Source organism: Rhinoraja longicauda, chromosome 40, assembly GCF_053455715.1.
Source record: "Rhinoraja longicauda isolate Sanriku21f chromosome 40, sRhiLon1.1, whole genome shotgun sequence".
NCBI lineage: Eukaryota > Metazoa > Chordata > Chondrichthyes > Rajiformes > Arhynchobatidae > Rhinoraja > Rhinoraja longicauda.
The window spans coordinates 11371770-11396889 of NC_135992.1; the positions used below are offsets into that span (position 1 = coordinate 11371770).

The 25120-nt window shown below is 48.6% G+C and overlaps 1 protein-coding gene and 4 pseudogenes across 1 annotated transcript in view; all 5 read left to right on the forward strand.

The window, feature by feature from the left end:
• The first annotated feature begins 241 nt into the window (after nucleotides 1–241).
• On the forward strand, nucleotides 242–1034 carry LOC144611302 (cold-inducible RNA-binding protein B pseudogene; annotated as a pseudogene).
• A 5733-nt stretch (nucleotides 1035–6767) lies between these two features.
• On the forward strand, nucleotides 6768–7516 carry LOC144611498 (cold-inducible RNA-binding protein B pseudogene; annotated as a pseudogene).
• A 5210-nt stretch (nucleotides 7517–12726) lies between these two features.
• Nucleotides 12727–13573, forward strand: LOC144611496 (cold-inducible RNA-binding protein A pseudogene; annotated as a pseudogene).
• A 4590-nt stretch (nucleotides 13574–18163) lies between these two features.
• LOC144611349 (cold-inducible RNA-binding protein B pseudogene) lies at nucleotides 18164–19436 on the forward strand (annotated as a pseudogene).
• A 1287-nt stretch (nucleotides 19437–20723) lies between these two features.
• The window catches only part of LOC144611403 (ferritin heavy chain-like), a 50595-nt gene continuing 46198 nt past the window's right edge, over nucleotides 20724–25120 (forward strand). The window contains exons 1-3 of the mRNA XM_078430474.1: nucleotides 20724–20742; nucleotides 21099–21172; nucleotides 22958–23131. Of these exons, the coding sequence (XP_078286600.1) occupies nucleotides 20724–20742; nucleotides 21099–21172; nucleotides 22958–23131 (267 nt within the window). The remainder of the gene's footprint in view (nucleotides 20743–21098; nucleotides 21173–22957; nucleotides 23132–25120) is intronic.

The window sequence follows — 25120 nt, forward strand, 5'->3', positions numbered from 1 at the left end:
GAGTAGACCTGATGGGTCAAATGGCCCAATTCTGTTGCTCGAACAAATGAACTTTTATTTTAGTTTAGTTTAGAGATACAGCGCGGAAACAGGCCCTTCGGCCCATCGAGTCCGCGCTATCCAGCGATCCCCGCACGGTAACACTATCCTGCACACACCCAGCGACAATTTACAATTATATTGAAAAAAAATGAACCAATAAACCTGCACGTCTTTGGAGTGTGGGAGGTAACCGGAAACAACCCACGCAGGTCACGGGGGGAACGTACAAACGGCGTACAGACAACGCCCGTGGTCAGAATCGAGCAGCAGCCGCCGAGTTAACAGTAGAGGGAAGACAGGCCACGAACATCTAAGATGTCGGATGAAGGAAAGTTATTCGTCGGCGGCCTCAATTTTGAGACGGACGAGCAGACCCTGGAACAGGCGTTCTGCAAGTACGGGCAGATCTCCGAGGTCCGCGTCATCAAGGACCGAGATACCAACCTGTCCCGAGGTTTCGGCTTCATCACCTTCGAGAACCCGCGCGATGCCCGCGGCGCCTTGGAGGCCATGAACGGCAAGTCCCTGGACGGCCGCGACATCCGCGTGGATCACGCCGACAGGAAAACGGGCGGCGGCGGAGGCGGCGGCGGCTACTCTCAGGGCCGAAGCGGCGGCTACTCTCAGGGCGGAGGCGGCTACTCTCAGGGCGGAGGCGGCGGCTACTCTCAGGGCCGAGGCGGCGGCTACCAAGGCCGCAACACGAACCGATGACCGAAGCTGTGACTGTGCCCGGCCTCGTCTCCAAGGCCCCATTTCCTCTCCCTAGTCATTCCCCTGCAGGGGGAGGCGGAGAGTCCCGGTCCACGAGGCCTGTTAGATAAAGGCCTCCCTCCCTCCCTCTGACGGACTGTTCCCGGCGACAAACGCCCGCCTCCCCCTCCCCCCTTGTTTCCCCTCCCCCCCCCCCCCCCTTGCTTCCTCCCCCCTCCCTCCCCAACACACATGTTTTGTACGAAACTGTCTGCAAAAAGTGGGAATATTAAAAAGTGGAATTGAAAAAAAAAATGGTCAGAATCGAACCCCCTTACTTTGGATCGAGCGGGTGGAGGCCGGCGGTGGGGTGGGGGGTGTTGGGTTGGGTGGGGGGTGGGGTGGGCGCGGTGATCCTGCGGGGTCTCTCCCGATGCTGAAAATTCGGGCGCGGGGTGGGAGGGCGGCTCCTTTAATTTTGGGCAACTTGTTTTGAAAGCTGAACACACACATGTTTTGTACGAAATTGTCTTTGCAAAAAGTGGGAATATTAAAAAGTGGAATTTGAAAAAAAAGTTTAAAAAAAGTGGTCAGAATCGAACCCGGGGCCCTGGCACTGAAATGCAGCAACTCCACCGCTGCGCCACCGTGCTAATGAGCTTACGAACTTACGTATATGGAAAAGAAACTGGTGAAGTGGGGAGATCGTTCGGTAAAACGAATGACAAGTAAAGCTATTCTGTATGTATCATAGTTATTGATGTTCTTAGTCAAGGTGTTCGGAGATGTTGACCTTATCAAACGCCATCAATTGGTTATTTTGTTTTTCTGGGAACATTTATTACATCAATAAAAGTAGCCTTGTTTTCTGAGACCATATAACCATACAACAACTACAGCATGGAAACAGGCCTGTCCGGCCCTACCAGTCCACGCCGACCACTCTCCCTGACCTAGTCTCATCTACCTGCACTCAGACCATAACCCTCTAATCCCCTCTTATCCATATACCTATCCAATTTACTCTTAAATAATAAAATCGAGCCAGCCTCCACCACTTCCACCGGAAGCCCATTCCATACAGCCACCACCCTCTGAGTAAAGAAGTCACCCCTCATGTTACCCCTAAACTTTTGTCCCTCAATTCTGAAGCTATGTCCCCTTGTTGGAATCTTCCCCACTCTCAAAGGGAAAAGCCTACCCACGTCAACTCTGTCCGTCCCTCTCAAAATTTTTAAAACCTCTATCAAGTCCCCCCTCAACCTTCTACGCTCCAAAGAATAAAGACCCAACCTGTTCAACCTCTCTCTGTAGCCTAAGTGCTGAAACCCAGGCAACATTCTAGTAAATCTCCTCTGTACCCTCTCCATTTTGTCGACATCCTTCCTATAATTTGGCGACCAGAACTGCACACCATACTCCAGATTCGGCCTCACCAATGCCCTGTACAATTTTAACATTACATCCCAACTTCTATACTCGATGCTCTGATTTATAAAGGCAAGCATACCAAACGCCTTCTTCACCACCCTATCCACATGAGATTCCACCTTCAGGGAACAATGCACAGTTATTCCCAGATCCCTCTGTTCCACTGCATTCCTCAATTCCCTACCATTTACCCTGTACGTCCTATTTTGATTTGTCCTACCAAAATGCAGCACCTCACACTTATCAGCATTAAACTCCATCTGCCATCTTTCAGCCCACCCTTCCAAAAGGCCCAAGTCTCTCTGTAGACTTTGAAACTCTACTTCATTATTAACTACACCACCTATCTTAGTATCATCTGCATATTTACTAATCCAATTTGCCACACCATCATCCAGATCATTAATGTAAATGACAAACAACAGTGGACCCAACACAGATCCTTGGGGTACTCCACTAGACACTGGCCTCCAACCTGACATACAATTGTCAACCATTACCCTCTGGTATCTCCCATTCAGCCATTGTTGAATCCATCTTGCAACCTCACTATTAATACCCAACGATTTAACCTTCTTAATCAACCTTCCATGTGGAACCTTGTCAAATGCCTTACTGAAGTCCATATAGACAACATCCACAGCCTTGCCATATCAACCTCTTCAAAAAATTCAAGATTAGTCAAACATGACCTTCCAGGCACAAATCCATGTTGACTGTTTCTAATCAGGCCTTGTTTATCCAAATAATTATATATATTGTCCCTAAATATCTTTTCCATTAATTTTCCCACCACAGACGTCAAACTAACAGGTCTATAATTGCTAGGTTTACTTTTAGAACCTTTTTTAAACAAAGGCACAACATGCGCAATGCGCCAATCTTCCGGCACCATCCCCGTTTCTAATGACGTTTGAAATATTTCCGTCATAGCCCCTGCTATTTCTGCACTAACTTCCCTCAATGTCCTAGGGAATATCCTATCAGGACCTGGAGACTTATCCACTTTTATATTTTTCAAAAGTGTCCGTACCTCCTCTTCTTTAATCCTCATAATTTCCATCACTACTCTACTTGTTTCGCTTACCTCACATAATTCAATATCCTTCTCCTCGGTGAATACCGAAGAAAAGAAATTGTTTAATATCTCCCCCATTTCTTCCGGCTCAGCACATAGTTGTCCACTCTGACTCTCTAATGGACCAATTTTATCCCTCACTATCCTTTTGCTATTGACATATCTGTAGAACCCCTTGGGGTTTACTTTTACATTACTTGCCAAAGCAGCCTCATATCTTTTTTTCGCTTTTCTAATTTCCTTCTTAAGATTCCTTTTACATTCTTTATATACCTCAAGAACCTCCTTTACTCCCTGCCGCTTATATTTATTGTATATCTCCCTCTTTTTCCGAACCGTGTCCAATTTCCCTGGAAAACCACCGCTCTTTCAAATTATCATTCTTTTCCACCGAACAGGGACATAAAGACTCTGTACTCTCAAAATGTCACCTTTAAATATCCTCCATTTCTCTATTATATCCTTTTCATAAAACAAAAAGTTCCATTTCACTCCTTTTAAATCCTTTCTCATCTCCTCAAAATTAGCCTTTCCCCAATCCAAAATCTCAACCCTTGGTCCAGATTTGACCTTCTCCATAATGATATTGAAACTAATTGCATTGTGATCACTAGACCCAAAGTGCTCCTCAACACATACCTCCGTCACCTGACCCATCTCATTTCCTAACAGGAGGTCCAACACTGCCCCTTCTCTGGTAGGCACCTCTACGTATTGCTGCAAAAAACTATCCTGCACACATTTTACAAACTCCAAACCATCCAGCCCTTTAACAGAATGTGATTCCCAGTCTATATACGGAAAATTGAAATCACCCACAATCACTACTCTGTGCTTACTACTAATATCTGCTATCTCCTTACATATTTGCTCTTCCAATTCTCGTTCCCTATTTGGCGGTCTATAATACACCCCTATAAGTGTTGCTAAACCTTTCTCATTTCTGAGTTCCACCCAAACAGCCTCCCTAATCGAGCCTTCTAGTCTGTCCTGCCAAAGCACTGCTGTGATACCCTCCCTGACAAGCAATGCAACACCCCCACCTCTTGCCCCTCCGATTCTATCACATCTGAAACAATGAAATCCTGGAATATTTAATTACCAATCGCAACCCTCCTGCAACCATGTTTCACTGATCGCCACAACATCATACTTCCAGATGTCAATCCAGGCTCTAAGCTCATCCACCTTTCTTACAATGCTCCTAGCATTAAAATATACACATTTAAGGGACGCATCATTTCTTATTCTCAGTTTATTTATTTTCCCTTCTTTCTCTCCTACATATTGGGTCTGAGTGTTTCCCTTTTCTGCCTCCTGCCTCACACACTGCCTATTAGCTATCTGTGTTTGAGTCCCTCCCCCCAACCGTACTAGTTTAAAGTCTCCGCAATTACCTTAGCAAATCTCCCCGCCAGGATATTGGTTCCCCTCAGGTTCAGATGAAACCCGTCCTTTTTGTACAGGTCATACTTCCCCCAGAAGAGGTCCCAATGATCCAGAAACTTGAAACCCTGCTCCCTGCACCAGTTCCTCAGCCACGTATTTATCCTCCACCTCACTCCATTCCTATTCTCATTATCGCGTGGCACAGGCAGTAAGCCTGAGATTATTGCTTTGGAAGTCCTTTTTTTTAACTCTCTTCCTAGCCCCCTAAATTCTCCTTTCAGGACCTCTTCCCTTATCCTACCTATATTGTTGGTACCTATATGTACCACGACCTCTGGCTCCTCTCCCTCCCCTTTCAGGATATGCTGGACAAGCTCAGACACATCCCGGACACTGGCACCAGGGAGGCAAACCACCATCCGGGTCTCCCGACTGCGTCCACAGAATCGCCTATCTGACCCCCTCACTATAGAGTCCCCTATTACTATCGCTCTCCTCTTCCTTTCCCTACCCTTCTGAGCAACAGGGTCGGACTCCTTGCCAGAGGCCCGGGCACCGTCGCTGCCCCCAGGTAGGCTGTCCCCCCCAACAGTACTTAAACAGGAGTACTTATTTCCATGGGGTACAGCCACCGGGGTACTCCCTAGTCCCTGCCTCTGCTCCTTGCCCCCCCCTAACCGTGACCCACTTGTCTACCTACCGTGGTCTTGGAGTGACCACCTCTCTGTAACTCCTATCTATAACCTCCTCACTCTCCCTGACCAGACGGAGGTCATCAATCTGCCGCTCCAGGTTCCTAATACGGTCCCTTAGGAGCCCCATCTCGTCACACCTGGCGCAGATGTGGATGTCTGGAAGACTATCAGACTCCCAGATTCCCCACATCCGACACCCAGAACAATAAACTGCCCTGGCACTCATACTCCCCAAACAAAGCCCCGTGCTCGGTTTACTAAACCTACCGCCCGGCCGCTGCTCCAACCGCTCCAACCGCCCACCCAAAAGAACTGAGTGATCTCCTGGGAGAGGCGAAAAACCGGATTTAAAAACCAGGCCAATTTGGGAGAAAAAAAATCCGGGAAATTCCTCTCCGACCCCAAGCTAGGCGATCGAAACTTGTCCGGGAGATCACACAGGTCTTACCCCAGACGTCTTAACATTCAGTGTGAGATACTTTGGTATTTTACAGACAGCATGTTGGGGTGGTGGTGAGAGGTGTGGAAGGTGATGGCTTGCTTTCCACAGTCAAGACCCTTCATTCAAGGCTCTTGCCCAGAGCAGGGGAATCGAGGACCAGAGGACATAGGTTCAAGGTGAAGAGGAAAAGATTTAATAGGAATCTGAGGGGTAACTTTATCACCCTGTATTGCTGAGTTTAGGAGAATTTTTGTTTTGAGGATTACAGGCAGATTCTTGATTAGTACAGGTGTCCGGGCTTTTGGGGCGAAGACAGGAGAATAGGGATGAGAGGGAAAGATAGATCAGCCATGATTGATTGGCGGAGTAGACTTGATGGGTTATAAACAATAGGTGCAGGAGGAGGCCATTCGGCCCTTCGAGCCAGCACCACCATTCAATGTGATCATGGCTGATCATTCTCAATCAGTACCCCAATTACATTTTTATTCCTGTGAGTAGTTGTCGTAGGGGCCCCAGTACACTGCTTTGCCCGGGGCCCATAATGCTGTAAAGACGGCCCTGCCCATACCCCCTGACTCAGCTATCCTTAAGAGCTCTATCTAGCTCTCTCTTGAATGCATTCAGAGAATTGGCCCCCACTGCCTTCTGAGACAGAGAATTCCACAGATTCCCAACTCTCTGACTCTAAAAGTTTTTCCTCATCTCAGTTTTAAATGGCCTACCCCTTATTCTTAAACTGTGGCCCCTTGTTCTGGTTAAATGGCCCAATTCTGTTTCTCGAACATATGAACGTTTAGTTTAGAGATACAGCGCGGAAACAGGCCCTTCGGCCCATCGAGTCCGCGCAATGCAGCGATCCCCGCACGGTAACACTATCCTGCACACACCCAGCGACAATTTACAATTATATTGAAAAAAATGAGCCAATAAACCTGCACGTCTTTGGAGTGTGGGAGGTAACCGGAAACAACCCACGCAGGTCACGTATAAACTCCGTACAGACGGCACTCGTGGTCAGAATCGAGCAGCAGCCGCCGAGTTAACAGCAGAGGGAAGACAGGCCGCGAACATCTAAAATGTCTGAGGAAGGAAAGTTATTCGTCGGCGGCCTCAATTTTGAGACGGACGAGCAGACCCTGGAACAGGCGTTCTGCAAGTACGGGCAGATCTCCGAGGTCCGCGTCATCAAGGACCGAGATACCAACCTGTCCCGAGGTTTCGGCTTCATCACCTTCGAGAACCCGGGCGATGCCCGCGACGCCTTGAAGGCCATGGACGGCAAGTCCCTGGACGGCCGCGACATCCGCGTGGATAACGCCGACAGGAAATCGGGCGGCGGCAGAGGCGGCGGCGGCTACTCTCAGGGCGGATACGGCGGCGGCGGCGGCTACTCTCAGGGCGGAGGCGGCTACAATCAGGGCCGAGGCGGCGGCGGCTACCAAGGCCGCAACACGAACCGATGACCGAAGCTGTGACTGTGCCCGGCCTCGTCTCCGAGGCCCCATTTCCTCTCCCTCGTCATTCCCCTGCAGGGGGAGCGGGGAGGCGGAGTCCCGGTCCACGAGGCCTGTTAGATAAAGGCCTCCCTCCCTCTGACTGACTGTTCCCGGCGGCAAACGTCCGCCTCCTGCCCCTTCTTCCCCCCTCTTCCTTTCCTCCCCCCCCCTCTCTCCCCCCCAACACACATGTTGTGTACGAAACTGTCTGCAAAAATTGGTAATATTAAAAAGTGGAATTGAAAAAAAAAAAGTGGTCAGAATCTTACTTTGGATCGAGCGGGTGGAGGCCGGCGGTGGGGTTGGTTAGGTGGGGTGTTGGGTTGGGTGGGGTGGTGCTGGTTGGGTGGCGCAGTGATCCTGCGGGGTGTCTCCCGATGCTGAAAATTCGGGCGCGGCGTGGGAGGGCGGCTCCTTTAATTTTGGGCAACTTGTTTTGACGGAAAGCTGAACACACACATGTTTTGTACGAAATTGTCTTTGCAAAAAGTGGGAATATTAAAAAGTGGAATTGAAAAAAAAATGAAAAAAAGTGGTCAGAATTGAACCCGGGTCCCTGGCACTGAAAGGCAGCAACTCCACCGCTGCGCCACCGTGCTAATGAGCTTACGAACTTATGTATATGGAAAAGAAACTGGTGAAGTGGGGTGATCGTTCAGTAAAACGAATGACAAATAAAGCTATTCTTTATGTATCATAGTTATTGATGTTCTTAGTCAAGGTGTTCAGTGATGTTGACCTTATCAAACGCCATCAATTGGTCATTTTGTTTTTCTGGGAACATTTATTACATCAATAAAAGTAGCCTTGTTTTCTGAGACAGACGTCTTAACATTCAGTGTGAGATACTTTGGTATTTTACAGACAGCATGTTGGGGTGGTGGTGAGAAGTGTGGAAGGTGATGGCTTGCTTTCCACAGTCAAGACCCTTCATTCAAGGCTCTTGCCCAGAGCAGGGGAATCGAGGACCAGAGGACATAATTTCAAGGTGAAGGGGCAAAGATTTAATAGGAATCTGAGGGGTAACTTTATCACCCTGTATTGCTGAGTTTAGGAGATCCGGGCTTATGGGGCGAAGACAGGAGAATAGGGATGAGAGGGAAAGATAGATCAGCCATGATTGAATGGCGGAGTAGACTTGATGGGTTATAGACAATAGCCACCGCAGTAACGGACTGTTCCAGATGCTACGATCAGGCAAACGCCTCCGCTGTCACGCTGTGAAAACGGAGAGGATGAGACGGAGCTTCTTCCCACAGGCCATCAGGACTGTCAACTTTTATAACCCCAGAGACTAAATTTTTGTCGACACTAATAGTAACTTATTAACTTTATTTATATGCTGTAACTGTAATTCTTTTTGTGCACAACCCGCAGGCATTGCCACTTTCATTTCACTGCACATCGTGTATGTGTATGTGACAAATAAATTTGACTTGACTAGTCAAGTCAATTTTATTTGTATAGCATATTTAAAAACAACCCACGTTGACCAAAGTGCTGCACATCTGATTAGGAAAAAAAAAAAGAAACATACAGTGGCAGGCAGCCAAACACAACGGCGCGGCCATCTTGAACAAAATGTTTAACTAAAGCAGAATGATGTCCCGCGGCCGCGCCGGGCGATGGAAGGCCCAGCGGCCGAGCCGCACCGGGCGCTGTTCAGTCCCGCGGCCGAGCCGTGCCGGGCGATGGAAGGAGACCTAAAAAATTTTTTTAAAAAGGAAAGATTTCCCCCACCCCCCCACATACCCACCCACCCTCACCACCCCACCCCCCCCCCCACATACACAACCAAAACAAAACACCCCACCACCAACACACAAACAATAAGGACAAAGGACAAACAGAGCTCTAGGGGCTAGTGGAATCAAGGGGTATGGGGAGAAGGCAGGCACGGGTTACCGATTGTGGACGGTCAGCCGCGATCACAGTGAATGGCGGTGCATGCAGGCTCGAAGGGCCGAATGGCCTCCTCCTGCACCTATTTTCTATCTATATAACCTCTCAGGTCCTGGCAACATCCTCAAAAATCTTGTGTGTGTGCTTTTCCCAGTTTAACAACATTCTTCACACAACACAAGACAACAAAAACTGAACACAAGACCACAATAGGTGCAGGAGGCCCTTCGAGCCAGCACCACCATTCAATGTGATCATGGCTGATCATTCTCAATCAGTACCCCGTTCCTGCCTTCTCCCCATACCCAGGGCCGTCTTAACGCATGGGCCTGATGGGCACTTGCCTGGGGCCCCATGCTGATCTGTGTCTGTTAAGTGACTTGCAATAAATAAATACTATTTTAAAATTGTAGGTTCAATAAGTGCTTTTTTCGCAACATTTTCCATCCCTAAGTGCTTCTCACAGCGATCTGTTTCGCAACAATTAGCCCCCTAAGTGCTTTGCTTTTCCATCCCTAAGTGCTTCTCACAGCGATCTGTAAGTGCTTTTCGCAACAATGTAGCACCCTAAGTCCATCGCTAAGTGCTTTTCGCCGGCACGACAGGGGGGGGGCTGGTAGGGAAAGGGAGGTGGGGGAGACGGGGAGGGTGGGAGGAGGAGAGAGTGGGACTGGGGAGGGGGACAGCAAGGGTGGGGGTTGGTGGTGGGGGGAAGAGAGTGGGGGAAATGGGGGTGCTGGGGAAAGGGGAGTGGCGGAGAGTAACAGTTGGTCTGGGGGAGAGAGAATGGGGGGTCTGAGAATGGACACTGGAGGGGGACAACAGGGGTCATGAAATTGTGTTTAGGATTTTTCTTCAGAGCCCCACTCATGCACTCCATTCCCATCATCTTTAGGAAAAGATTTTGTGGTCAAGCGTCTATCTGACACACGATGGTCAGCACATTTTGATGCTGTTCATGCTCTGTATGGGGGTTTCGAGAAAATAAAACATGCGCTGGATTCTGTATCAGCTGACAATGAACAGGAAGTGAATACAAGGCGAGAGGCAGAAGGATTGAGCAAGAAAATGGAAAACCTGGAAACAATCTTTCTCATAATTCTTTGGAATGACATGCTAGAAAGAATGAACAAAACAAGCAAGGTCCTGCAGTCAAAGGATGTGAACATCCTTGTTCCCACAAATCTTCTTGAGTCTATGAAAACCTATCTTCAGGAAACTAGAGATAAATTTAGTGAATATGAATTCAAAGTCAGGAGTATGTGCCCAGATACAGATTACAGTGATGAGAAAAAACGGGAACGAAAACGAAGTGTGCGTCTTACTAGATATGATAGCTGTGTTCTGCAGCTGCGGCTCACCGGCAGTCTCTCTGTTTTTTTGTTGTTTTTTTTGTCATTGTCGTTGTTAAATGTACGTTTTGTTTTATTTTTAATTCTGTGTATGTAGGGGGGTGGTGGGGGGGTTGGGGGAAACCTTTTTTTCAAATCTCCTCCTCAACGGAGATGCGACCTTTACCGTGTCGTATCTCCGTTCGCGCAACGGCCTAACATCGTGGAGTCGGCGGCCTCCAGCTGGGATCGACCTCAAAGACTCCGGTCGCAGGGCCTGGACTTACCATCTCGGAGGCTTCGGCCGTGGGCCCTGCAGACCGCAACATCGGGAGTTCGCAGGTCCCTGGCTGGTGACCGGCTTTTGGGAGCTCCAGCCGTAGCAGCTTCGACCGCCCTGAAGCGCGAGGTTTGATCAACCCGCCCGCAGGCCCTTCATCGCCCTGCGTGGCTCGGCCGCAGCACTTTCCATCGCCCGGTGGGGGCTCAGGACTTTCATCGGCCTGCTCGACTCGGCTCTGGGACTTTCCATCGCCCGGTGGGGGCTCAGGACTTTCATCGGCCTGCTCGGCTCGGTCCTGGGACTTTCCATCGCCCGGTGGGGGCTTCAAAAAGTTGGGAGCCTCGATCACCTCGTGGCACCACGGGAGAAGAATGAGGAGGAGATAAGACTTTGCCTTCCATCACAGTGAGGGTATGCCTAGAGCAATCACTGTGATGGCTGTTTGTGTAAAAAATTATATCTGTGTGTCTTGTGCTTTTTATACTGCCGGACCCTGACGTGAGAGGACGCTGGCGTTGAGTATTCGCCGCTTTTCCGTCAGGATAGTTTGTCTGTTTGTTTCTATGTTAATTGTTTTTGTAAAGCGCTTTGAGCATGTGATAAGGCGCTATATAAAATAAATGTATTATTATTATTATTATTATCATCAGCAGAGGTACTTCTCAGTAAAAGCGGAAAGTTCAAGGTAGAAACTTTCCTCCCTATTCTGGACACTCTAATCTTTGAACTGACAAAACGGGCAGAAGCTTATTCACAGATTGGAAATCTGTTTTCTTTCTTCAGTGAATTGAAAACTATTGCTTCTAATGCACTAAAGAAAAAGTGTGAACATCTGGCTAATATGTATCACAAAGACCTTAATTATGATGACCTTTTAAATGAATGTGAGCATCTCAAGCACTACATGGCTCTTGATGAAAATTGTGAGACTCTACCTGCATTGTACAGAAAAATAATTTCCGACAATTTGAGATCTGTATTCCCGAATGTTGAAATTGCACTCAGAGTGTTCATGTGCATGATGGTGACCAACTGTACAGGAGAACGTTCTTTTTCAAGACTGAAACGTAAAAAATCAGCTTCGTAGCACAATGGGGCAGCATCGTTTGAACTGGCTTTCACTCATGTGCATGGAAAATGACATCCTAAAGACCATTGACTTCAAGCCACTAATAAAGCAATTCTCTGCAAAGAAATGCCTCAAATGCTTGTTATAATAAGAAATTCGTAGTAATTTCATACTGTGACATCTAATCTGTATGGCTTACTGAGTATTATGGTGTTTTTCAAGCCTCGTGTATTGTTCAAATGTTTATCATGTTGATTAGTTGTTGCTGTACAGCATGTTTTTAATGTTTCAACACCGATTTTGTTGGAAGTGCCAATAAAATAAATATATGTTTAATTTCATCGACCATTTACATTTTTATTCCTGTGAGTAGTTGTCGTAGGGGCCCCAGTACACTGCTTTGCCCGGGGCCCATAATGCTGTAAAGACGGCCCTGCCCATACCCCCTGACTCCGCTATCCTTAAGAGCTCTATCTAGCTCTCTCTTGAATGCATTCAGAGAATTGGCCTCCACTGCCTTCTGAGACAGAGAATTCCACAGATTCACAACTCTCTGACTGAAAAAGTTTTTCCTCATCTCAGTTCTAAATGGCCTACCCCTTATTCTTAAACTGTGGCCCCTTGTTCTGGTTAAATGGCCCAATTCTGTTGCTCGAACATATGAACTTTTAGTTTAGTTTAGAGATACAGCGCGGAAACAGGCCCTTCGGCCCATCGAGTCTGCGCTATCCAGCGATCCCCGCACGGTAACACTATCCTGCACACATCCAGCGACAATTTACAATTATAGTGAAAAAAAATTAACCAATAAACCCGCACGTCTTTGGAATGTGGGAGGTAACCGGAAACAACCCACGCTGGTCACGTACAAACGGCGTACAGACGGCACACGTGGTCAGAATCGATCAGCAGCCGCCGAGTTAACAGCAGAGGGAAGACAGGCCGCGAACATCTAAGATGTCTGATGAAGGAAAGTTATTCGTCGGCGGCCTCAATTTTGAGACGGACGAGCAGACCCTGGAAGAGGCGTTCTGCAAGTACGGGCAGATCTCCGAGGTCCGCGTCATCAAGGACCGAGATACCAACATGTCCCGAGGTTTCGGCTTCATCACCTTCGAGAACACGGGCGATGCCCGCGGCGCCATGAAAGCCATGAACGGCAAGTCCCTGGACGGCCGCGACATCCGCGTGGATCACGCCGACAGGAAAACGGGCGGCGGCGGCGGAGGCGGCGGCTACTCTCAGGGCGGAGGCGGCGGCTACTCTCAGGGCGGAGGCGGCGGCTACTCTCAGGGCGGAGGCGGCGGCTACCGGCGGGACTACGACCGGGGCAGAGGCGGCGGCTACTCTCAGTCCCGAGGCGGCGGCGGCTACCAAGGCCGCAACACGTACCAATGACCGAAGCTGTGACTGTGCCCGGCCTCGTCTCCGAGGCCCCATTTCCTCTCCCTAGTCATTGCCCTGCAGGGGGAGCGGGGAGGCGCAGAGACCCGGTCCACGAGGTCTGTTAGATAAAGGCCTCCCTCCCTCCCTCTGACGGACTGTCCCCGGCGGCGACCGCCCCCTCCCTCCCCCCCCCCCCCCAACACACATGTTTTGTACGAAACTGTCTGCAAAAAGTGGGAATATTAAAAAGTGGAATTGAAAAAAAAAAGTGGTCAGAATCGAACCCCCTTACTTTGGATCGAGCGGGTGGAGGCCGCCGGCCGGCGGTGGGTTGGGGGGTGGGTTGGGTGGGCGCAGTGATCCTGCGGGGTCTCTCCCGATGCTGAAAATTCGGGCGCGGGGTGGGAGGGCGTCTCCTTTAATTTTGGGCAACTTGTTTTGACGGAAAGCTGAACACACTCATGTTTTGTACGAAACTGTCTTTGCAAAAAGTGGGAATATTAAAAAGTGGAATTGGGAAAAAAAAGTGGTCAGAATCGAACCCGGGTCCCTGGCACTGAAAGGCAGCAACTCCACCGCTGCGCCACCGTGCTAATGAGCTTACGAACTTATGTATATGGAAAAGAAACTGGTGAAGTGGGGTGATCGTTCAGTAAAACGAATGACAAATAAAGCTATTCTGAATGTATCATAGTTATTGATGTTCTTAGTCAAGGTGTTCGGTGATGTTGATCTTATCAAACGCCATCAATTGGTCATAGAAACATAAAAAATAGGTGCAATAGTAGGCCATTCGGCCCTTCGAGCCTGCACCGCCATTCAATATGATCATGGCTGATCATCCAGCTCAGTAGCCTGTACCTGCCTTCTCTCCATACCCCCTGGTCCCTTTAGCAAAAAGAGCCACATCTAACTCCCTCTTAAATATAGCCAATGAACTGGCCTCAACTACCTTCTGTGGCAGAGAATTCCACAGACTCACCACTCTGTGAAGAATTTTTTTCTCATCTCTGTCCTAAAAGACTTCCCCCTTATCCTTAAGCTGTGACCCCTGGTTCTGGACTCCCCCAACATCGGGAACAATCTTCCTGCATCTAGCCTCTCCAACCCCTTAAGAATTTTATATGTTTCTATAAGATCCCCCCTCAGTCTTCTAAATTCCAGGGAGTACAACCCAGTCTATCCAGTCTTTCCTCATATGAAAGTCCCGCCATCCCAAGGATCAATCTGGTGAACTTTCTCTGTACTCCCTCTAAGGCAAGAACGTCTTTCCTCAGGTTAGGAGACCAAAACTGCACACAATACTCCAGGTGCGGTCTCACCAAGGCCCTGTACAACTGCAGCAGAACCTCCCTGCTCCTAAACTCAAATCCTCTTGCTATGAATGCCAACATACCATTCGCTTTCTTCACTGCCTGCTGCACCTGCATGCTTGCTTTCAATGACTGGTGCACCATGACACCCAGGTCACGTTGCTTCTCCCCTTCTCCCAATCGGTCACCATTCAGGTAATACTCTGCTTTCCTGTTCTTGCCGCCAAAGTGGATAACCTCACATTTATCCACATTATATTGCATCTGCCATGCATTTGCCCACTCGCCTAATCTATCCAAGTCACTCTGCAGCCTCCTAGCATCCTCCTCGCAGCTAACACTGCCACCCAGCTTCGTGTCATCCGCAAACTTAGAGATGTTGCATTCAATTCCCTCGTCCAAATCATTAATATACACTGTAAATAACTGGGGTCCCAGCACAGCCTTTGCGGTACCCCACTAGTCACTGCCTGCCATTCCGAAAAGGACCCGTTTATTCCTACTCTTTGCTTCCTGTCCGCCAACCAATTTTCTATCCACCTCAACACTGAACCCTCAATACCATGTGCTTTAAGTTTGTACACCAATCTCCTATGTGGGACCTTGTCGAAGGCCTTCTGAAAGTCCAGATATAACACATCGACTGGTTCTCCCTTATCCACTCTACTAGTTACATCCTCGAAAAATTCTATAAGATTCGTCAGACATGATTTGCCTTTGGTAAATCCATGCTGACTTTGTCCGATGATTTCACCACTTTCCAAATGTGATGCTATCACATCTTTAATAACTGACTCTAGCATTGTCCCCACTACCGATGTTAGGCTAACTGGTCTATAATTCCCCGTTTTCTCTCTCCCTCCCTTTTTAAAAAGTGGGGTTACATTACCTACCCTCCAGTCCTCAGGAACTACTCCAGAATCTAAAGAGTTTTGAAAAATTATCACTAATGCATCCACTATTTCTGAGGCTACTTCCTTAAGCACTCTGGGATGCAGCCTATCTGGCCCTGGGGATTTATCTGCCTTTAATCCATTTAATTTACCTAACACCACTTCCCGACTAACCTGGATTTCCCTCAGTTCCTCCATCTCATTAGACCCCCGGTCCCCCGCTATTTCCTGCAGACGGTTTATGTCTTCCTTAGTGAAGGCAGAACCAAAGTATTTGTTCAATTGGTCTGCCATCTCCTTGTTCCCTATGATCAATTCACCTGTTTCCGACTGCAAGGGACCTTCATTTGTCTTAACTAATCTTTTTCTCTTGACATATCTATAAAAGCTTTTGCAGTCAGTTTTTATGTTCCTTGCCAGTTTTCCTTCATAATCTATTTTCCCTTTCCTAATTAAGCCCTTTGTCCTCCTCTGCTGGACTCTGAATTTCTCCCAGTCCTCTGATATGCTACTTTTTCTGGCTAATCTGTATGCTTCATCTTTTGTTTTAATACTATCCTTGATTTCCCTTGTTAGCCACGGATGCACTACCTTTCCTGGTTTGTTCTTTTGCCAAACTGGGATGAACACTTGTTGTAGTTCATCCATGCGACCTTTAAATGCCTTCCATTGCATGTCCACCGTCAACCCTTTCAGCATCAATCGCCAGTCTATCTTGGACAATTCACGCCTCATACCCTCAAAGTTACCTTTCTTTAAGTTCAGAACACTTGTTTCTGTATTGACTTTGTCACTCTCCATCCTAATGAAGAACTCTGCCATATTATGATCACTCTTGCCCAAGGGGCCTCGCACAACAAGACTGCTAACTAACCCTTCCTCATTACTCAATACCCAGTCTAGAATGGCCTGTTCTCTCGTTGGTTCCTCGACATGTTGGTTTAGAAAACCATCTCTCAAACATTCCAAGAAATCCTCTTCCTCAGCACCCCTGCCAGTTTGGTTCACCCAATCTATATGTAGATTGAAGTCACCCATTATAACTGCTGCACCTTTAGTGCATGCATTTCTAATTTCCTGCTTGATGCCAACCCCAACCTCACTACTGCTGTTAGGTGGCCTGTACACAACTCCCACTAGCGTTTTCTGCCCCATAGTGTTTCGTAGCTCTACCCATATCGATTCCACTTCCTCCAAGCTAATGTCCTTCCTTTCCACTGCTTTAATCTCCTCTCTAACCAGTAACGCTACCCCACCTCCTTTTCCTTTCTGTCTATCCCGCCTGAATATAGAATATCCCTGGATGTTGAGCTCCCAGCCTTGGTCACCCTGGAGCCATGTCTCCGTAATCCCAACTATATCATAATCATTAATAACTATCTCCACATTTAATTCATCCACCTTATTACGTATACTCCTTGCATTGAGACACAAAGCCTTCAGGCTTGTTTTTACAACTCTCTTACCCCTTATACAATTATGTTGAAAAGTGTCCCTTTTTGATTTTTGCCCTGGATTTGTCTGCCTGCCACTTTTACTTTTCACCTTGCTATCTGTTGCTTCTACCCTCATTTTCTACCCCTCTGTCTCTCTGCTCCTCCTCCCATCCCCCTGCCACATTAGTTTAAATCCTCCCCGACAGCACTAGCAAACACTCCCCCTAGGACATTGGTTCCATTCCAGCTCAGGTGCAGACCGTCCTGTTTGTACTGGTCCCACCTCTCCCAGAACTGGTTCCAATGTCCTAAAAATTTGAATCCCTCCCCCTTGCACCATTTTTCAAGCCACGTATTCATCTGAAATATCCTCCTATTCCTACTCTGACTAGCACGTGGCACTGGTAGTAATCCAGAGATTATTACCTTTGAGGTCCTACTTTTAAGTTTATCTCCTAGCTCTCTAAATTCACCTTGTAGGACCTCATCCCGTTTTTTACCTAAATCGTTGGTGCCAATGTGCACCACGACAACTGGCAGCTCACCCTCCCCCTCCAGAATGTCCTGCAGCCGCTCAGAGATATCCCTGACCCTTGAACCAGGGAGGCAACATACCATCCTGGAATCTCGTTTGCGGCCGCAGAAACGCCTATCTATTCCCCTTACAATTGAATCCCCAATCATTATAGCCCTTCCACTCTTTTTCCTCCCCTCTTTTGGTCATTTTCTTTTTCTGGGAACATTTATTACATCAATAAAAGTAGCCTTGTTTTCTGAGACAGACGTCTTAACATTCAGTGTGAGATACTTTGGTATTTTACAGACAGCATGTTGGGGTGGTGGTGAGAGGTGTGGAAGGTGATGCTTGCTTTCCACAGTCAAGACCCTTCATTCAAGGCTCTTGCCCAGAGCAGGGGAATCGAGGACCAGAGGACATAGGTTCAAGGTGAAGGGGAAAAGATGTAATAGGAATCTGAGGGTAACTTTTTCAGCCTGTATTGCTGAGTTTAGGAGATTTTTTGTGGCGGTGTAGACCTGATGGGTCAAATGGCCCAATTCTGTTGCTCGAACAAATTTTAGTTTAGTTTAGAGATACAGCGCGGAAACAGGCCCTTCGGCCCATCGAGTCCGCGCAATCCAGCGATCCCCGCACGGTAACACTATCCTGCACACACCCAGCGACAATTTACAATTATATTGGAAAAAAATTAACCAATAAACCTGCACGTCTTTGGAGTGTGGGAGGTAACCGGAAACAACCCACGCTGGTCACGTACAAACGGCGTACAGACGGCACACGTGGTCAGAATCGAGCAGCAGCCGCCGAGTTAACAGCAGAGGGAAGACAGGCCGCGAACATCTAAGATGTCGGATGAAGGAAAGTTATTCGTCGGCGGCCTCAATTTTGAGACGGACGAGCAGACCCTGGAACAGGCGTTCTGCAAGTACGGGCAGATCTCCGAGGTCCGCGTCATCAAGGACCGAGATACCAACATGTCCCGAGGTTTCGGCTTCATCACCTTCGAGAACCCGCGCGATGCCCGCGGCGCCATGGAGGCCATGAACGGCAAGTCCCTGGACGGCCGCGACATCCGCGTGGATCACGCCGACAGGAAAACGGGCGGCGGCGGAGGCGGCGGCTACTCTCAGGGCGGAGGCGGCGGCTACTCTCAGGGCGGAGGCGGCGGCTACCGGCGGGACTACGACCGGGGCAGAGGCGGCGGCTACTCTCAGTCCCGAGGCGGCGGCGGCTACCAAGGCCGCAACACGTACCAATGACCGAAGCTGTGACTGTGCCCGGCCTCGTCTCCGAGGCCCCATTTCCTCTCCCTAGTCATTCCCCTGCAGGGGGAGCGGGGAGGCGCAGAGTCCCGGTCCACGAGGTCTGTTAGATAAAGGCCTCCCTCCCTCTGACGGACTGTCCACTGCGGCGACCGCCCGCCTCCCCCTCCCTCGTCCCGCCCCCCCCCCCCCCCCCCCAACACACATGTTTTGTACGAAAATGTCTGCAAAAAGTGGGAATATTAAAAAGTGGAATTGAAAGAAAAAAAAAAGTGGTCAGAATCGAACCCCCTTACTTTGGATCGAGCGGGTGGAGGCCGGTGGGGGTGGGGTGGTGCGGGTTGGGTGGGCGCGTGATCCTGCAGGGTCTCCTGATGCTGAAAATTCGGGCGCGGGGTGGGAGGGGGGCTCCTTTAATTTTGGGCAACTTGTTTTGAAAGCTGAACACACACATGTTTTGTACGAAATTGTCTTTGCAAAAAGTGGGAATATTAAAAAGTGGAATTGAAAAAAAAAAAAAAAGTGGTCAGAATCGAACCCGGGTCCCTCGCACTTGAAAGGCAGCAACTCCACCGCTGCACCACCGTGCTAATGAGCTTACGAACTTATGTATATGGAAAAGAAACTGGTGAAGTGGGGAGATCTATCATAGTTATTGATGTTCTTAGTCAAGGTGTTCGGAGATGTTGACCTTATCAAACACCATCAATTGGCCATTTTGTTTTTCTGGAAACATTTATTACATCAATAAAAGTAGCCTTGTTTTCTGAGACAGACGTCTTAACATTCAGTGTGAGATACTTTGGTATTTTACAGACAGCATGTTGGGGTGGTGGTGAGAGGTGTGGAAGGTGATGGCTTGCTTTCCACAGTCAAGACCCTTCATTCAAGGCTGTGCTGGTCAAACAGGTACTCGCCCATTCCACCGGTCTGGTCCGCACTCAGTCCCTTCAGGCTCGTGATGTGGTCTCCCAGTGTCTTCATGAATTCCACATTGATGTTCAAGAAATTGGACTCCAGGAAATTGCACAGCTGGGAAAAAAAATAGGATTCACTTCATGCAACAAAATTACCAGGTGATGTGGACTGCTCTTTGGAGGGTGTTTCCACCAGTGGGAGAGAGTCGAGGACCAGAGGGCACAGCCTCAGAATAAAAGGACGTTTCTCCAGGAAGGAGATGAGGGGATTTCTTTAGTCAGAGGGTGGTGAATCTGTGGAATTCATTGCCACAGAAGGTGTGGAGGCCAAGTCAATGGATATTTTTACGTCAGAGATAGATAGATTCTTCGTTAGTGCGGATGTTATGGGGAGAATGGCAGGAGAATGGGGTTGGGAGGGAGAGATAGATCAGCCACGATTGAATGGCGGTATACACTTGATGGGCCGAATGGCCTAATTCTGCTCCTATCATATGAGCAGTATCTGCGAAGGTCAACAGATCAGTGGTGCATCTGTTAGATACATAACAGGAGTAGGCCATTCAGCCCACCTAGCCTGCCCTGTCATTCAATAAGATCATGGCTGATCTGAGAGTAACTGCAACTCTGCATTCCTGTCTGCATGGGACATCTTTGTACTCCCATGCATGGCGGCACGGTGGCGCAGCCGTAGAGCTCCTGCCTTACAGCGCCAGAGACCCGGGTTCGATCCCGACTACGGACGCTGTCTGTACGGAGTTTGTACGTTCTTCCCAGTGACCGCGTGGGTTTTCTCCGAGATCTCCAGTTTCCTCCCGCTCTCCAAAGACGTCCAGGTTTGGAGGTTAATTGACTTGGTATAAATGTAAAATGGTCTCCAGTGTGTCGGATAGCGTTAGAGTGCGGGGATCGCTGGTCAGTGTGGACTCGATGGGCCTGTTTCCGCACTGTGTCTCTAAACTAAACTTAGCTTAGGCTATTCAACATTTTTTCATGACAAGACATTGGACATTCCAGATATTGGTCTAATAAATCTTCTTTGAAATGTTTCCAATGCATTAACATCCTTTCTTTTAAAAAAAGAGGCCTATATTGTAGACTACTCCAAATAAGGTCTCACCAATGTCCATTGAAACTGAAGCATGGTTTTCCTGTTGTACCGTATTCATTCCCCCTTAAGAGATATTATAACGCTCTAGAAACAAAATAGGTGCAGGAGTAGGCCATTCGGCCCTTCGAGCCACCACCAGCAATCAATATGATCATGGCTGATCATTTAGAATCAGTACCCTGTTCCTGCATTCTCCCCATATGCCTTGATTCCGTTAGCCCTTCAGACTGATCATTGTACGGTCTAGACCAGATAGCCCATCGACGGTGAATGCTCTCTCTAGGGTTCAGGTAATTTGTCGGCTGCGGACGCCTCGCGGAAAGACTTGGCGAAGTTCTCCAGTCCCACGTCGTGTCGCTCGAAGTAGAACGACTGCAAAAACACAACAATACATCTTCCCTTTCAGGAGCGGCGGACCCCTTCAACCCGAACCTGGGAAAGAAAGGCCAGGCAGCAGAGACCAAGGAACCGCAGACGCTGGTTTACAAACAAAGACACAAAGTGCTGGAGGAACTCGGAGGGTCAGGCAGCATCTCCGCAAATGCACGCACTGGCGCAGCGGTAGAGTTGCTGCCTCACAACACCCTGTCCACCCACACAACAGTACATTAAACACAACTATTAACACGCACATGCACACGCACCCACTTGCACGCATACACAAACACACTCACACATGCATGCACACACATGCAAGCACGCATGCACACACACACGCACACACCAACACCCATCCACACACACACACATAAACACATGCACACACAAGCACTCATATAGAAATGGGAAGGAACTGCAGATGCTCAGTTCGGGGTGTTCGGGTTTAGTTTACTATTGTCACGTGTGCCGAGGTACAGCGAAAAGCTTTTTGTTATGTGCTGGACACAAAAAGCTGGAGCAACTCAGTGGGACAGGCAGCATCTCTGGGGAAGAAGGAATGGGTGACGTTTCAGGTCGAGACTCTTCTACGGACTGTCACCCATTCCTTCTCTCCAGAGATGCTGCCTGACCTACTGAGTTACTCCAGCATTTTGTGAATAAATTCTCTCCAGAGATGCTGCTTGTTACGCTGAGTGCTATCCAGTCAGCAGAAAGACAATACGTGGTTGCAACCGAACCATTTACAGTGTACAGACAGGTGATAAGGGAATAACGGTTAGTGCAAGGTAAAGCCAGCGTAGTTAAAGTAAGAAATGTTGCCGTAGGAATAGAGGTTTAAGAGTGTTGAGCGATCGGAATATCAGTAATATGGGTTTCCTCCCACACTCCAAAGACGTACAGGTTTGTAGGTTAATTGGCTTGGTTTAAATGTAAATTGTCCCTACTGTGTGTGGGATGGTGTTAGTGTGCGGGGATCGCTGGTCGGTGTGGACTCGGTGGGCCGAAGGGCCTGTTTCCGTGTTTTACCTCTAAACTAAACTAAGCTAAACCTGACTACAGTTTCAATTTAAAGTGTGAAATTGTCCAGTGATGGCTTTAAAATCTGTGGTTGCCCGTTGTAGAGTATAGCTGCTAATGTACAATTTTCTTTCAGGAGAAGGCTGTGTCTGTTTTGGGCTCAGTGCAAGTCTGCCGGGAATTTGCTACTGAGGGAAGGTTTTTCTATTGTCTGAATGAACCAAGACCAACAGTCTGAAGAAGGGTCTCAACCCGAAACGTCACCCATTCCTACTCTCCAGAGATGCCTGACCCGCTGAGTTACTCCAGCATTTCGTGTCTATCTTCGGTGTAAATCAGCATCTGCAGTTCCTTCCAATTTCTATGAGTGCTTGTGTGTGCGTGTGTTTGTGTGTGTGTGTGTGTGTGCGTGTGAATGTGTGGATGGGTGTAGGTGTGTGTGTGTGTGTGTGCATGCGTGCAAGTGCGTGTGTTTGTGTGTGTGCATGTGTTTATGTGTGTGCGTGTGAATGTGTGTGGATGGTGTAGGTGTGTGCATGTGTGTGCGTGTACATGCGTGCGTGTGTGTGCGTGCATGTGCATGCGGGTGTGTGTGCATGTGGTTGCATGTGTGCGTGGGTGCGTGTGCACGTGGGTGTGTGCGTGTTAATAGTTTTGTTTAATGTACTGTTGTGTGGGTGGACAGGGTGTTGTGAGGCAGCAACTCTACCGCTGCGCCAGTGTGTGCATTTACGGAGATCCTGCCCGACCCTCCGAGTTCCTCCAGCACTTTGTGCCTTTGTTTGTAACCCAGCGTCTGCGGTTCGTTGGTCTCTGCTGCCTGTCCTTTCCCAGGTTCGGGTTGAAGGGGTCCGCCGCTCCTGAAAGGGAAGATATGTTGTTGTGTTTTTGCAGTCGTTCTACTTCGAGCGGGACGACGTGGGGCTGGAGAACTTCGCCAAGTCTTTCCGCGAGGAGTCCGTGGCCGAGCGGCGGCAGGCGGACAAACTCATCGACCTCCAGACCCAGCGGGAGGGTCGGGTCCAGCTGCAGGATATCGAGGTGAGCTCAGTCACCACTCCCCCCACCTCCCCTCCCCCCCGGCCCCAACACTCCACGGAGACTGGTGACCCTCCAACCATCAGACACAGGGAAACAGGCCCTTCGGCCCACCGGGTCCGTGCCGACCAGCGACGCCCCGCACACTAACACTACTCTACTCACACTAGGGGCAATGTTTACATTTACCAAGCCAATTTAATAATAATAATTTAAAAAAATTGTTGTCATATGTAGGTTGGCACAGGGTCAATGATATAATCAAATGTATTTGACAAGACAACGGGTCATAGACATAGAAAATAGGTGCAGGAGTAGGCCATTCGGCCCTTCGAGCCTCCTGCAGCGCCACCACAGCCTCCGAAGGCAGCCAGCTCCGCAGATGGTAAGTCCGGTCCGCGGACTCTGCGAACCAGAGCCCAGGTGGTCCCAGCAGGAGGCCGCCAGCTCCTGTTGTTAGGCCGATGGTAGGCCGCAGCGGGAACGGAGACACGACCCAGAAAACAAAAGTCGGGTCTCTGTTCGGAAGAGACAGTTTTACAGTCCCCCCCCCCCCCCCCCCCCCCACACATAACACACAACCACAAAAATACACTATATCACATCTAAACACTACAATTAAGACAAAAAACAACAAAAAAACACAAAATACAAACGGACTGCAGGCGAGCCGCAGCTGCTAGGGCCATTTACACTAATTCTCATTTACACTAATTCTACTTTAATCCCATTTATTACTCTCCCCACATTTCATCAACTATTTCTGATTGATTAGTACGGGTGTCAGAGGTTATGGGGAGAAGGCAGAAGAACGGGGTTAGGAGGAAGAGATAGATCAGCCATGGTTGAATTGATGGGCCGAATGGCATAATTCTGCTCCTGTCACTTATGACCGTATGATTTTTTTACCTGACTACATGCTGGGGCAATTTACAGCAACCAATAAATGAGAGGAAACCAGAACATCTGGAAGAAACCCAATCACGGAGGAAAAAAGTATGAAGTCCACACAGATGGCATCTGAGGTCAGGATTGAACCTGGGTCCCTGGTGCTGTGAGGCTGTGATAATCCTAGATGTGCCACTCTTTTCCATATTTTTTTAATAAAACCACCAACTCTGAATTTAAATGAAAGATGGCGGGGAGGTTTGCTAGCACTGTTGGGGAGGGTTTAAACTAATTTGGCAGGGGGTTGGGGTACAGCATGGAGCTAGTATAGGGGGTGAGAAGGAAAATATAGAGGAAAAAACTGGTCAGATTGGGAGGCAGAACAAGAATGCCCCAGCACAATGGGGTAGGGCAAGTCTGAACGGCATTTATTTTAATGCAAGGAGTATTGGAAGCAAGGGGATGAATTGAAGGTGTTACTGAACACATGGGAGTACGACATTGTTGCCATTACGGAAACATGGTTGAAGGAAGGGCAGGACTGGCAGCTCAATATTCCAGGATATAGAATCTTCAGGAGAGACAGAGAGCAGGGGAAAAGGGGAGGGGGTGTTGCAGTATTAATCAAATAATCTATTTCTGCTGTAAGAAGGGATGACATATTTGCGGGTTCCTCAAATGAGGCTATTTGGGTGGAATTGAGAAATAGAAAAGGGGCATGCACCTTACTGGGTGTATACTACAGACCCCCAAACAGTCAGAGGGAAATAGAAGAACATATTTGTAGGCAAATCTGGGGGGGGAGGTTGAAAACAACAGGGTAGTAATAGTTGGGGTTTACAACTTCCCGAATATTGATTGCGACAGCCAAAGTGTCAAGGGCCCAGAGGGTGCAGAGTTCCTAAGGGTCATCCAGGAGGGCATTTTGAGCCAATATGTTGAAAGTCCAACAAGGGAGGGGGCGGTATTGGACTTAATCTTGGGAAATGAGGCCGGACAGGTGGCTGAAGTGTCAGTAGCAGAGCGCTTTGGTGACAGTGATCACAATTCAGTGATATTTAAGGTGGTAATGGAAAAGGATAAAGAGGGACCAGAGGGAAAATT